Source organism: Wolffia australiana, chromosome 12 (genome assembly GCF_029677425.1).
Source record: "Wolffia australiana isolate 7733 chromosome 12, ASM2967742v1".
NCBI classification, from domain to species: domain Eukaryota; kingdom Viridiplantae; phylum Streptophyta; class Magnoliopsida; order Alismatales; family Araceae; genus Wolffia; species Wolffia australiana.
In genome coordinates, this window is record NC_135846.1 from 5,421,655 (window position 1) to 5,434,639 (window position 12,985).

General features: G+C 41.7%; 1 protein-coding gene across 1 annotated transcript in view; it reads left to right on the plus strand.

Moving 5' to 3' along the window:
* LOC144710632 (ARM repeat superfamily protein) overlaps positions 1–12,985 on the plus strand; it is a 48,032-nt gene that overhangs the window by 11,797 nt on the left and 23,250 nt on the right. The window contains exons 14-16 of the mRNA XM_078584447.1: positions 7,467–7,609; positions 7,693–7,800; positions 8,822–9,002. Of these exons, the coding sequence (XP_078440573.1) occupies positions 7,467–7,609; positions 7,693–7,800; positions 8,822–9,002 (432 nt within the window). The remainder of the gene's footprint in view (positions 1–7,466; positions 7,610–7,692; positions 7,801–8,821; positions 9,003–12,985) is intronic.

Sequence of the window (12,985 nt, forward strand, 5' to 3'; positions counted from 1 at the left end):
ATGGCTACCATGGGCACAGTTTAGTTACCATACGGCATATCATACATCGATCAAGACGTCCCCTTTCAAGATCGTGTATGGTCGGGATCCTCCGCCATTGGTGCGTTTTGGGTCCTCACCTTCGCCGGTGGCCGACGTTGACCAATTGCTGGCAGCTCGAGACCAAATGTTGGATGTGCTGAAGCACCATCTCCAGAATTCTCAGGCCCAGATGAAGAGAGCGGTGGACAAGCATCGGCGTGAGGTCACCTTCAAGGTCGGAGACTTGGTGTACATCAAGTTACGGCCCTACCGCATGCAGTCTTTGGCACGGCGCCCGAACGAAAAGTTGGGTCCCCGATATTTCGGACCGTACCGCATCAGCCAGCGGATCGGCCCCATTGCATACAAGTTGGACTTGCCCACCCCATGCCGTCTGCATCCTGTCTTCCACGTTTCACAGCTTCGACCAGCCGTTGGACTTAATGTGGTGTCTTAGGAGATTCCCCCTGTCTTGTCCAAGGACCTGGTTTGGAATGTATCACTGCAGGCTCTCAAAGACTACAAATACATGGGGGAGGGAACACAAGTGCTGATTGAATGTCAACAACTACCAGATTTTGAAGCCACTTGGGAGGATGCGGTGGGTATTGCTGATCGTTTCCCCGAATTTCAACTTGAGGACAAGTTGTGCCTTCAAGGGAGGAGAATTGTTAAGACCCCGATCCAGACTTACCAACGCCAGCAAGGGCCCAGAAGACTCACGGAGCCCCGTGAGTCATAAGGGAAGGGGGGGCCGATGAAGGAGGCAGGCAGAAAAACCCTAGTAAGACTCTCCTCTCTGTAATTTCTTCACTGTGGAGATGGTAGATTTTGTGGAAAGAAGAAATATGCGTATATTATTTTTTCACCAAAAAACCACACTCTAATGCTACACAATGTTCCCCTTTTAGAGAATGCTAATTGACCGTTGGAGGTATATGACCGTTGGACTCAACGGTCATATTCCACTCTGCTCGGGCCCATTTATAAAACATGGGCCCGGTAATACATGGGTTATTTTGGGCCTTATGATCTAACACCCCCCCTCAAGTTGGGTATAGATGTTTATCATGCCCAACTTGGACAACAAGACTTGGAACTGCAGACCAGGGATCCCCTTGGTGAAGATATCCGCAACCTGCTCCAGAGAAGGAATGTAATGAGGTGTAATGGAGCCCTCATCAATACTTTGTTTGATATAATGTCGCGCCACCCTTGCATGCTTTGTCCTTTCGTGTTGAACTGGGTTCTTTGCCATAGCAATTGCTGATTTGCTATCAGAATATAGAGTCATCCCTTTGTCTGAAAAAGCCTTCAAATCCTGCAAGATACCCTTAAGCCACATCCCTTCACATATTCCTTTCTTCAGTGCTCGGAGTTCAGCTTCTGCACTTGATAAAGAGACCTCCTTCTGCTTCTTACTACGCCATGTGACAAGATTCCCTCCTATGAAACTGCAGTAACCAGATGTAGACCGGCTATCTTCAAACGATCCGGCGTAGTCAGAATCCGTGTGGAGGACCACACTCGGCTCACTTCCTCTGTTAAAACATAGACCAAGTCCAATTGACCCTTTCAGGTAAGCTAGGATGCGATCTGCTGCATGTTGATGTGATTCCCGAGGATCATTCATGAATTGACTGAGAGAGTTGACTGCGAAAGCAATATCCGGCCGTGTGTGGTTGAGATAAAGTAGCTTACCAATGAGACGTTGAAATGAAGTCTTGTTTACTGGTGTGTCTTTTTCATTCTGTTCAGCTTTTAACTTAACATTAGTATCTACTGGTGTAGCTGCTGGTCGACAATCCAACTTCCCGGATTCTTTTAACAAATCAAGGATATGCTTGTGCTGAGAAAGTACGATCCCTGCTCGAGAATAGGCCACTTCAATTCCCAGGAAATACGTCATTAAACCTAGTGCCTTTATATCAAAGGAAAGTGAAAGGTGTTTCTCCAGATTCTGAGTTTCAGTGTGGTCATCTCCAGTGATGATGATGTCGTCCACATACACAATTAAAATTGCAATCTTCCCATCCTTACCATGCTTTATAAACAATGTGTGATCTCCCTCACTTTGGAAGAACCCCACTGCTAACATTACTGTTGACAATCTGCCAAACCACGCTCTTGGCGATTGTTTCAGGCCATATAGGGACTTCTTGAGATGACATACGTCCCCTGAATTTTGACTCAAACAATATCCAGGTGGAGGGGCCATATACACTTCTTCTTTCAATTCCCCATGTAAGAAGGCATTTTTCACATCATACTGATAGAGCTTCCAATTAAATAGTGCGGCGAGAGCTATTAAAACCCGAACTGTGTTTAGCTTCGCAACTGGAGCAAATGTTTCGTCGTAGTCGATGCCGTAGGACTGTGTATATCCGCGTGCCACCAAGCGAGCTTTGTGCCTGGCCACTGACCCATCTGAGTGATATTTTACAGTGAATACCCATCGACTTCCCACTAGTTTCTATCCGGGTGGGAGTGGGCCCATCTCCCAAGTACCATTTTTCTTTAGTGCTGCCATTTCTTCTTCCATAGCTGTCTTCCATTCTGCAGATGACATTGCTTCTGTCACATTCTTCGGAATAGATACTGTCATTAGGGCTTGAACCACCTGATTATACTCTGGAGAGAGCCGGGAGTAAGATAGATAATTGCTAACTGGATAGCGTTTAGTCTTCGTGCAGTTACGAATTCCCTTATGGCAATGGACCAACCATCGTTTCCTGAGTCTTCTCCTCCTGCCGGCATAATTGTTGTACTTGAATCGTCGCATGGTCTATGAGGCTCCTCCTGCTCCTCAGGAGGACTTGGAGGAGTACTTATAGCCATGTCCTTATCATAAGTTTCTGATGCCGAGGAGAGGCTTTGCTGCATACTATCCAGTTCTTGCTCTGAAGATTCTAAGTACTCTTCTGATCGTTCCACAGGAGCATGAAACATTCGGATTTCGTCGAACCTCACGTCTGCAGTAATGAAGATCTTCCTGGAGTTTGGATGATAGCACTTATATCCCTTCTGTGTTTAAGAATATCCCAGAAACACACATCTTAGGGCGCGAGGGTCTAGCTTTCCTGCATGATGAATTTGAACATATACAACACAGCCAAACACCTTGGCTGGGAGGTTAATTCTTAAAGATAAACGTGGAAATTCAGCAGATAAAAGATCAATAGGAGCATGATAATTTAATGTTTTTGAGGCTGTCCTATTTATAAGATGAGTAGCTGTTGCGACTGCTTCAGCCCAATAGTTCTTGGGGCAATTCCCTTGAAATAAGAGAGCCCTGGCTGAAGACATTATATGGCCAATTTTTCTTTCAGCAAGTCCGTTTTGCTGAGGGGTATTGACACATGAGGATTGGTGAACTATCCCTTCTTCTTCTATGTAATCAGTTACTTTTCCACAAAAAAATTCTGTTGCATTATCTGATCTAAATATTGATACTTTCTTTCCAAATTGTGTATTAATCATCTCACAAAATTTGATGATAACAGATGGAACTTCAGTCTTAGATTTCAGTAGATACACCCATGTATATCTAGAGAAATCATCTACAAATAAAATAAACCATTTGTGATGAGATAGTCCCAATGTGGAACAAGGTCCCCACACATCACTATGGATACAATCAAATGCAGATTGAGTTCTGTGATCTGAAACTGGAAAAGAAGATCGTTTGTGTTTCGCAAATTGACAACTTTCACAATGCAAATTATCAAAAATAATTCCCTTAAACAAATTGGGATGGGAATGTTTCAAAATGTGGAATGAGGGGTGTCCTAGTCTCCTATGCAGAAGATTGATCCGTTCTTCACTCTGGGCAGTATAAGTGGCTTTCTGCTTTTCTTCCTCCTCCAATCCATCTAGCAGGAGAAGACCTCCCCTCCTCTTAACAGATGAAATCCTCCGTCCGGTTTCCTTAAGACATAGGAAGCAAGAATCTGAGTCTAAGATAAATCGCCATCCAGTATCATTTACTAACTGAATTAAGGACAATAAATTTGCTTTCAATTCAGGCACATGCAAAACATCTTTTAGTAATTTCCCTTTGATTTCAATTGATCCTCTTCCTGCCACTTCTAATATTCCGCCATTGGCAGTAAAAACTCTGAGATTATTAGTTTCTAGCTCATAATTTTTAAATAGCATTGTGGGGTGACATATGGTCTGTCGCCCCAGAATCCAATATCCAAGAGACAGTGGTAGGTGTATTATTAGTAACAGTAGCGAAACTAAATTTCTTACCTGACTGTACGAGTGAAGTAGAGCCAAACTTCTGAAGAATCTTGTTCACTTCTGACTGAATAAGTGTCTGAATTTCACCTCCGTCCTCCCCTTTCTTTGCAGCAGATAATTCCTCTCCTTCACTTGCTACATAGGCTTTCTTATGCTGCCCTGGATTCCACGTCCCTTTCCTGATCTGCTCTTCCTTCCAGGCTAACTTTCTGCAGTCCCTTTTTAGGTGGCCTGGTTTCCTGAAATAACCACAAGTAAGTTCTGAGGAAGTACCTTCCTGCGGAGTGAACTTCTGGTGCTGAGTAGAAGATTTGGCTGCATTATTTATATTGTGCCTTGGTTCCCCTTTCTTGGCCAAATGGGCCACTGAGACAGGAGTAGACACCTCTCCATCCTTAGAGTTAAGCTTCCTCCGCCGCTCTGCCCCTTGCAATTCAGAAATAGCTTCCGCTAAGGTGGGAAACCTCTCTCTGTGTAGCAACTGACTTCTAAGATTCTCATATTCTGAATTCAATCCCATCAAAAAAGTGAGGGTTCTGAACTTGGTTTCTCTGAGATAAGATGGCGAATTTTTGTCGCCGGTAGGCCAGAGAAGGTCCAGCTCCCGCCATATGGCCTTTAATTTTGCAGAGTAGGAAGAAATTGATAGATTTCCCTGTTTCAATGCTTTCTCTTGTTCTCGAAGGTCATAGACACGATAATCACTGTGGGTTTCCGCACACGATTTCTGAATTTCCTGCCATAAGTCTCGTACACAATCAATAAGTAGATAGTCGTCTGCCTGATCTTGTTCCATATTTTTGATCATCCAATTGGTGATAGAAGCTTCTTCAGATTCCCAAATTACTCTTTCAAGTTTGGGGGCGTCTTCCGAAGGAGCATCTTCGGTTAGGTGATTCCCCAGATAGATAGCTTCTGAACTAACGTTATCCACTTCTGCCCATTGATTCCATTATATTTGATATCCAGATCTGGTAGAAATAACCTTGGCTGTGCAGGTGTTTCAGCCGTTTTGACAATGGCTGAGGGGGGGATCTCGGAATCCCTGTCAGCCATCCTGGACTTTCCCATCTGAAGATAAATGGAAGGAGCACAAAGAGACAGAATACTCCTTAACCAGGAGCTGATAATTTGACGGAGCGAGTCTTCACTGGAGAGGAGCTTCCCCGGATAGTGAACACACCTTTTGATCAGATACTGTCGCTGTGTGCAGATTCAAGAAGGAAGAACCCAAACCAAGGCCAACTCCTCTCTTCTTCTGCACCAGTTGTAGCTTGCTCCAAGTGTAGAGTCTTTCTGAGACGCGTGGATCGCGAATAAAAAAAAAAACTCCGAAAGGAAATTGTGACAGTTCACGAAATCAAGATATCGCGAAATCCCAATTTCTGGAATCACCGATATCGTCAAAAAACTCCAATAAGAGCAATATAAGAATGGTCGAATGTCGAGAATCGTCGCCAAGCAGAAATCGTCACCGAAACTGCAAGAGGATGTCCTCGAACCTGAAAAGCAGATGTCGCCGAGGTCGTCGCCGAAGAGCGCCGAGATCGTCGCCGAAAAATGCCGAAATCGAGAAGAAAAGAATAGATGCTATTCCGAAGAAGGAACTTGTCGCCTTTGGTGTGCCTTTGATCGCTGCTCTGATACCATGTAATTTCTTCACTGTCGAGATGGTAGATTTTGTGGAAAGAAGAAATATGCATATATTATTTTTTCACCAAAAAACCACACTCTAATGCTACACAATGTTCCCCTTTTAGAGAATGCTAATTGACCGTTGGAGGTATATGACCGTTGGACTCAACGGTCATATTCCACTCTGCTCGGGCCCATTTATAAAACATGGGCCCGGTAATACATGGGTTATTTTGGGCCTTATGATCTAACACTCTCCTACACGCCCTTTTCTCTCTCGCTCTCCTTCTCGCTTCCTTAACCCGTCCCCTTCCTTGCCATCTCCAGGAGCTCCGGGCGGGCGTATCGACAACGAGACTCCCGCTCCCTCCCTCTCTCTTGGGCGTCCTCCTCCCTAGCCATGCCCTACCCTATCTTTCTCGTCTTTCGAACTTCAGTCCTTCTCTACTGTTCACAGAGAATCCTTGTTGCAAGTTTGGAATTCTATAGAATATCGGATGAGTGTACGAGGAGCCTATCACATAAACTTCTCTGAATCGAATGCTTGGTAGTTCAAGGCAGTTTCTGCGATTGATTTCGACTTCATAGTTCTAGGCAAACGTCAAAAAGTGCTTTATCAGCTATTTTTCCGATATTTTTAGTTAATGTAACGATGTTAATCCTGTGACTATTCTGTAGCGTATGCTTAAAATCTTGACGGTTGTTCTTCCTGCTTCTCTTGGGAGACACCTGTCATAATCCTAACCGCCAACAAGAAGAGACAAGGAAAATAATACTTCCTTGCCATTTACTTGGTTACATTGGCCTGTGTCCTGGAGGACGAGACATGATGGAACCGGTTTAAACAGATCTCATTAGAGCATTTAGAAAAAGAAAGAAACTACGGAAAGCACCTGCTGACATTTTCATGTAATTTAGTCACATAATTAACTTAATGTTTATCTCTATCGACGCTAATTCTGTAATGACACATCTTAATTATGTCACCCATAGTCTTTTTCATTTTTTAATGACATTAAAAGCTGAATTCTTTTGTAAAAGTAGGCAATTCCTGAGGACGGTTGCTAATGATTCATAACTGATGCCACTCTTTTTTCTTATCCATTGATACTATTTCTCTGTACCTTTGCATTTCGTAGTTTGACTTCAGTTTTATTTGATCATGTGTGTTGATAAGAATTTATTGAAGAATTATTACTATTTTTATTAGCTGAAGCGGACTTCTGTTTTATGTTCTTCTTATGTCTCGTTATGGGGTTGTGTGTTCTTATATTTTCCTTATATAGGGCCGGTTATGATTTGCCCACTAATGTGTAGCCCATTGTCGTATCATTTTATGTACGGGATACCCAAGGGGCAGATGTGGAAAATTTCTTTCCTTTTCCTCTCCACCTTTCAGACAGGGTTTGGAGTGCATTGCTCCAATCGTGATAATTTCTTTAGTTTTGTAAAGCCCCCTGTTTGATAACATTTCATTCTTGTTATGCCATTTATATTTCTTATGGGTTTGGTTACACAAGTATAATATTTTTATCTCATTTTATTCTTTTTGGATTTTCATTCAGGATGTGTGGACACTATTTACAAGGCATCTGAAGTTGCTTTGTCATGCATGGACTTTATGCATTTGAATATTCGTTTCCTTGAGATTTCTGGTGGTAGGGAAATTGCTTCATTGATTTTCCCTTTCCTTCTCATTCTGCCAAAGGTACCTTCGTTTTGTTTGATTTCTTTATTTTCTAATAGTAATGGCAACAGTTCGGTATTTAAATCTTTAATCCTGAACGACAGACTTGGAAAGCTAATTTGAAGGCGCTGGAGTTAGCAAAGGATCTCAACTGGAAATTTTATTCAGATAGTTTTATTTCCTTCAGTTTACCTATCGTTGGGGAAGTAAAGGTGAATTATCTTTTCAACTTTGCTGCTTCTGTTGAATCGTTGTTTTTTTGTGATCTTTGGATTTCCGGCTTTTATTACAGTGTGAATAAGTATTCAATAAATTTGAATAGAAACTAGGTTCTAGAATAGACATGGAGTCCAGCTGATTGTGTTTCAACCCAAATCTTCTGCGAAGTGTTGCAAAGCCCATTCTGGTTAATTATTTTTTTTGAGAATATTTGATGCAATAAATCTCTCTTTAATTATTTGGGACTAGAAAAACATGTCATCCGCTTCTTTCCACCATCGAGGTTCTATTTGTCTGTTGCTTGCATAGTAGCAATTTACTGGTGAATGAAATCATGAAGACTTAATGGTGTAGAAAGGAGGTGGCAAAAGAACCAGAGTTGCTGTAAGAGAGTGAATTGGGAAGAGAGTGAAAAGAAAGAAGAAAGTAAGTCATCACTATGGATCTAGCAGGAAGGCCTCATTGTCATTGACCTAGAGTAGGTGTAAACAACGCAATAAGAACCCTGGGGAGAGTCATTCAACAACTGTCTTAGGCAGGAAAATAACACATTCTGGAATAACTCTCTTGTTAAGGCATCTTAGGCTACGTTTGATGAATGATTGGTTGAGGTTCTTCTTGGAGTGATTGAGCTGTATTCTGCCGTGGTGAATTTGAAGATTTCCCCATCCGGACGTCCTTAAGGTTACCATCGTATTTCTCCATCTTTCTTGCTTCCTTTACCATTCTACCTTCCCCTTAAATTTCTTCAGTCTTAACGTATCGCTTGGAGGCATCTATTTGAAAGAATGGTGGAGAGGGGAGAAATGATTTCCAATAAATTGTTTGATAGGTCTGGGACGTTAACGCATTTTTAGTTACATATATCCACCATATTCTGGTGTATGTAGTATTTGGAACTGTATATTAAGCGTATGATTTTCTTCTTTTATGAGAAGTACATCTTCGAACAGCCATATGCTCTCCAGTTTTTGGGTTCATTTTTATTAGTCCTGAGAGCAGAGAACAATGCAGGCAATTGAACCTGCAGACATTATTTCCACCAACTGGACTATGGTTGGAGCATTGGCAGCTACGTTGCTGAGGAATCCTGAGTCTCACATCAAATGGCTCAAGGATTGTTGTTACAGCTTTCCACAGTCGAAGAAGTTGTTTTTGTCCCTTCTCCTGCGGGCTACATTGATCTGCAATGAGGGTATGGGTATACTTTTCAGTTAAAATTTTATTCGACCTTAACATCTTTTGTAAACTTCAAATAGGTTTATAACTTGTTATTGTTTTATTTCAGACTGATAGTCTCTGAATGGATGCGTCTTTTTTTTGTTGATCTGGTTGTGAAATAACTTAGTGCGTTTAGTACACACTAATTGCGCTATATATATGGTGATATGATAAAATGTTATCTTATTACTAGTCATGTGTCTTGTTAGATGGTCTTGTGATGCAACGTCTGATTGATTGAATAGTCTAACTTTTTTGAATAAAGGGCTAACCAAAGGAAAACAAGAAAGGGCTGGGCTAGTTGGATAAGATTGGAGGAAAGGCAGATAATTATTGTTGATCACACTTGATGATTATTGAGCAAAATGGAGCAGAAGAAGAAGTAAATTTTATTAGCCAAAAGATCAAGTTTACAACAACATACATATCACTTTTATACTAGCCCTCTAATGGCTAGTTTTCTAATGGCTAGTTAACGGCTTGTTTGACTAGCCGTTAGCCGTAGTTAATGGGCCTGATAGAGCCTGATAAGGGCTTAAAGAGGGCCCAATAACTTTCTTCCTTAGCTTGGATCATTTAGAGTAATTAGCCCATATCTTCAACACCCCCCTCAAGTGCAGGAATGTATATTCATCATTCCAAGCTTGGATCTTAGATATTGAGTTCGTTTGATGGGTAAGCCCTTGGTGAAGATGTCTGCACATTGTTCTTCAGAATTCACATACTCCGTCTTCAAGTTTCCTTGTTCCAAATGATCTTGTATATAGAATCTGTCAATATTCACATGCTTCATCCTATCATGTTCAACTGGATCTTGAGCTATACTGGTAGCTGATTTATTGTCGCAGCGGATGATGATTGGTCTAAAGAATGTAATTTTCAAGTCTTCCATTAAATTCTTGATCCATATTGCTTCATCAATTCCTTTTGACATGGCCCGAAACTCATCTTCAGTACTGGATTTTGATACCACACTTTGCGTCTTGCTCCTCCAGGTAACTAAGTTCCCTCCTAGCATTGTGCAATACCCCGCAGTTGACCTATAGTCAAGACGAGAACCAGCAAAGTAAGAATCAGTGTATAAAATAAGATCAATGATCACTCTTACCTGTTCTTCTGAGGGCAATGATCAGTCCTGGTGTTCCCTTTAAGTGGAAATTAACTCATATCAGAGTCTGATAGGAAAACTGCTATATTTGTCGCACACACGACCGGATATATGTTATGCTGTAAATGTTTGAAGTCAATTTATGCACTCACCTAGAAACTCTCATTTTCAAGCTGCACTCATTTAGAGTTAACCTATGATTCACTTCAATCTGTGTCTCATTTCTATGACAGTTTATATGTTTCGTTTCATCCAAGAGATCAAGTATATACTTTTGTTGTGTCATCAAGATGCCCTCACTCGATCTTGCAAACTCTATGTCCTGGAAATACTTTTAGGGTCCTAAAATTTTAACTTGAAAATTTCTACTCAAATGGTCTTCAAGGATTTTTATTTCCTCAAGGTATTCCCAGTAATTATAATATCATCTACATGTACTATCATAATAGTTAATAAATCCTTTGAATAATGTTTGAAAAACATAGTGTGCTTCCCATTACATTGGTTATATCCCAACACCTTCATGGTTTGGGTAAATCTCCCAAACCATGCCCTAGGTGATTGTTTTAGCCCGTATAAGGCCGTTTGAAGTCTACATACTTTTCCTTTGTTTTATTGATTTTCATATCTTGGGGAAATATCCATGTAGATCTCCTCCTTTAAATCTCCATGTAAAAAGGCATTTTTAATGTCATATTGATTTAATGGCCAGTCTAAATTAACTGCTGGGGATCCTTCATCTGGAATCAATGAATCTGGCGTTGTTGGCCAAATGGGTGGAACGGATTATTAAGTCAACAGAGGACCTAGTTTTCAATGTCCTGAGAGATAGATATGGCTCTGAGATAGGTTGGGAGAGGCGTTGGGCTCGTGTCCGGGGAGAATCCCCTTGTGGAGCGGTCTACGCCAAGCGATACCTCACGTGCGGGAGTTCTTTGAGCCCAAATTGGGGGATGGGGAAGGTTCCATTTTTGGACTGATAATTGGTCTAACCAAGGCACCATGAAGTAAAAGTTCCCAAGACTATTTGCACTAGCGAGACACCCAGAGGCCAAAGTCAGTGAGTGTTGGGACGAGGCTTGGGTCCCTATATTGACAAGAGCTTTATCAGAGCCACGTTTTGCGGAGTTTTTGGGGATGCAAGAGTCACTTCTACCACTCAGCCCCTCAACTGAAAGTGGAGACGGTTGGACTTGGTGGGGGTCGTCTTTCTCAGTGAAAGAAGCATATTTGAAGATTAGACGAGAAGCGAGGGACGACGTGACCATCAATAGGGCATGCCACAGGTTGATGAAGCTCAAAGTTCCACTGGAAGTGCGACTTTTCAGCTGGTTATTGCGGAGGCAGAGGCTGATCACATGGGTCTATCGGCGGAGATGGGCCCCCATGGATCCCGTTGACTGTCCTATGTGCGCTAGGGGGGATGAGGACTGCTCACACCTATTCTTCACGTGTCACTTTGTCCAGAGAGTCTGGGCATCGCAACAGGTACCGGAGGTGAATGTCTCCTCGGATGAGGCCTTTTGGACTTTAGTCATAGAAGGAAGACACAGAAGCAGAGTGGAATGGTGGCGGCTACTCGCAGTGCTCTGGGCGATATGGCTACATCAGAATGAAGTGGTGTTTAAAGGAAAGGCAGCTTCGGTAGTGGACGTTATTCATGCCATAGAGGCACTCGTGTATTTTTGGGTTGGAAGGGGAGGATAGTCCTTTTTTGGTCGGGTTTGTACATTGTTTGTACAAAACATTTACAATTTAATGATAGCAGGTTGGTCACCGGTTCCGGGTGGCCTTCCATATTTTCTTCAAAAAAAAAACTGCTAAGGATATTAGAATTCTAATGGTATTAATCTTAGCAACTGGAGCAATTGTTTTTTGATAGTCAATTCCATATGTCTGAGTTTACCCTCTAGCTACTAGTCGTGCTTTATATCTGTCTAAGCTTCCATCTGATTTGCACTTTATAGTGTAGACCCATCTACAACCTACATACTTCTTATCCTTTGGTCGATCAACAATTTCCCAGGTATTATTCTGTAGTAAAGCCCTCATCTCCTCATCCATTGCTTCCTTCCAACTGGTATTCTTCATAGCTTCCTGTGGAGATTTGGGAATAGCTACATCTTGAATTTTTGTCAGAATTACTTGGTATTTGGGTGAGACCTTCTGATAATTTAGATAATTTGTCATTGGATACAAGGGGAATTTTACACACTTTCTAGTACCCTTCCTTCGAGAAATTGGCCAATGATTTCCTTCACCTTCAGAGTCAGCTGTTCTTTCACTAGTTATTACTCCCCCCTTCATTGAATAGTTCTCCCCCTTCACACAAATCCATGGCTTCAGTTTGTTGATCCTTTTTCTTTCTTTGATAATATTTAGGATATGGTATAATCTGAGCTGATTCTCCGGTTTTGTCAGCCACGTCCTTTGTTCCAGATTCAATTCTCTGTTCTATTCGCCGCAAATTATCCTGAGGGATTTTTTCCATTTCATTCTCGACTACCTTATACCTTCCTAAGGCTTGTTCAAGTTCAAGATCAGATTCATGGCGTGCAATACTTACATTCCCACTGTTGAGTATAGAGGATATGTCTCGATGTGATTCAGTACCTTTTGGTTTATAGTAAAATGACCTTTCATCAAAGACACCATCCTTGGTTTCTATGTACTTATGGGTGAAGGATGATAAAACTTATACCCCTTTTGTGTAACAGAGTAGCCCACAAAGACACATTTCAATCCTTTTGTAGACCACTTATTTTGTTTGTGTGTATGATTATACACATAGCCAACACAACCGAATATTTTTGGAGGTAATCCACTTTTCAGTCTCACACTTGGATAAT